At 48.9% G+C, this 2,418-nt stretch overlaps 1 protein-coding gene across 1 annotated transcript; it reads left to right on the top strand.

Annotated features, from left to right (window-relative positions):
* Positions 1–38: 38 nt before the first annotated feature.
* On the top strand, positions 39–971 carry LOC101858830 (ras-like GTP-binding protein rhoA; the record flags this gene model as incomplete). The annotated part of the gene is given in 1 exon segment (XM_005112690.2): positions 39–971. A coding segment is annotated over 1 exon segment (504 nt), but the record flags the coding sequence as incomplete, so codon positions are not given.
* Between the last annotated feature and the right edge of the window lie 1,447 nt (positions 972–2,418).

The raw sequence follows: 2,418 nt of genomic DNA, 5'->3' as shown, positions 1-2,418 counted from the left end.
GCACACACACACACACACACACACACAAACACACACAGATCCACCTGACCATCTATGACACGGCCGGCCAACCAGAGCTCATTGACGTCCGCCGCTCCGTGTATCCGGCCACTGACGTCATCCTGCTGTGTTTCGACATCTCCTCTCCGGACTCGTTCAACAACATCTCTGACCACTGGAGGCCTGAGCTCCAGCAGATCCGGAAGTACACCCACTGCCCGCTCATCCTGGTGGGAAACAAACACGACCTGAGAGGCCAGCCGATGACGTCAGACGGGGCCATCAGAGCTGCTTCCGGTGTGTCCCATGGCGCGGCGGGGAGTGAGGGGGAGAGTGAGGGGGAGAGTCTGATCACCTACGAAGAGGGGAAATCTCTGGCTCACTCACTGGGCGCCTACGCCTACCTAGAGTGCTCCTCCAAGACCGGGGCGCACGTGCGGGAAGTGTTCCGAGCCGCGACTCTAGTCGCCATGCAGCACAAGCGATTCAAGAAGTCCAGGATGCCCGGATGTTTGCCCAGTTGTGTGTCGTCAGCTCACTAGATCCTCCACGGCAGGGGACAGCGTCGGATCGTTGTTCTCGCCGCACCAGAAGTGACCCCATTCTGACCCCATTCTGACCCCATTCTGACGGGGAAGCTGTGGGTTTGTTCTGGTTCAGGTTTGGATATTGATCAGTTGTAGAATTGTTCTCTTTTACGACTGCATCGGCACGGCTTTCAACAAAACGTCGGTGAGTTCATTGGATCCTTCCCGTCAGAGTCCCACAAGAGACAGAGATCATAACGCTTAGATTATGTACAGAGATGAACATTACAATCTCATGATGCCCAGAGGACCTGATAGCATTCTGGAACAAATATCAACTTCCTGAGATGCATTCAGAGCAAGATGCTTGTAAAAAGTGTCTTTCCCAAGGACACAACGTCGGGCCTGAGGCTCGAACCCCAGACCCCGTAACCTCACGATTATGAGTCCATTAGCCTAACCATTGGTGTCATCATCATCAATGCCTTTCTCACCCTGCACCAGGGTATAGGCCACGGACAAACACTTTCTCACCCTGCACCAGGGTATAGGCCACGGACAAATACTTCCCACCTCTCTCTATCCAACCATTGATATAGATGTCTATCTTCTACAGGCTATCAACTCATCGTTCTTACATTATTTCCATCCTTTCTACCTTTCTTTTTCCTTTCTTTCCTCCCTCCTTACCGTTATTCCTTCAATACTTCCGTCTACTCTAGATTGGTTGAACCCTTCCAATGCCGAGATAAATGTTACCACAACAAGCTGGTTTGCTCAAATGAATAGGTCGGAACAAATGATGAAATGATATTGGTTTCAAGCCCCTGTTAACACTGTTAGGTTTGAATAGATCTGATATACACTTTTAGACTCCTTCGAATAACAGAGTTGGTTTTGATGTACCTGGGACACCTGGAGGTGTCATCTTTGACTCAGAGGTTGACCTGTAACGACCCTCCATCCTTCACGGTCGCGAGCTGCCGTTGTACATTGTGCTACAGTCTAGCCAGGCCAGTCCGTGTTTTTATGTTGTCCACCCATGTTACTCTTTGACTTCCCCTGCCCCCCTCCCCCCCTCCCCCTCCATCCTTCTTTCAAGCTCCTCTTTCGCCGTGGTCTGTTGTCGTTGTAAGTGAAGTTTAGTCTTTCCTGACTTTGCGATCACGTGTGCTAAGTTTCCGACTTTTTCCTCGCACAGGTGTTATTGTGATCCACACATCTTGGTCCTCGAGGCCTCTCAGATACCTGTCCTTTGGATATCTTTTGATACTTTTTGATACCCTTTGATACCTATGTCCACTCTAACACCTGTTCTTTTGATACCTGTTGATACCTTTTGATACCTTCATCCACTCAAATACCTGTCCTTTTGATACCTGTTGATACCTGTTGATACCTTCATCCACTCAAATACCTGTCCTTTTGATACCTCCCTCTGCTCTGTCCACAACTCTAGACTTCACTGCTACGGTCCACTTCCTTATAGACCTGCGGCAGTCAACCCGGACTGTCCACTTTAGGTACACGTAGATATACATTGATCTACTTTGATCGACTCCGTCAACTTGCTCTCATTATGTCAGCGAAAGCTCAATCGGAAACTCTCCTTTTGTGTGTGAGTTTCAGGGAAGAGAAGCAGATGGACAGATTAACCATCACATAGTGCAGGGACAGATTAACCATCACATAGTGCAGGGACAGATTAACCATCACATAGTTGACATAGTGCAGGGACAGATTAATCATCACAGAGTGCAGGGACAGATTAACCATCACAGAGTGCAGGGACAGATTAACCATCACAGAGTGCAGGCACAGATTAACCATCACATAGTGCAGGGACAGATTAACCATCACATAGTGCAGGGACAGATTAACCATCACATAG

The sequence above is a fragment of the Aplysia californica genome, unplaced genomic scaffold (genome assembly GCF_000002075.1).
Source record: "Aplysia californica isolate F4 #8 unplaced genomic scaffold, AplCal3.0 scaffold01363, whole genome shotgun sequence".
Classification (NCBI taxonomy): Eukaryota; Metazoa; Mollusca; class Gastropoda; order Aplysiida; family Aplysiidae; genus Aplysia; species Aplysia californica.
This window is presented reverse-complemented; position numbering and strand designations above follow the sequence as displayed.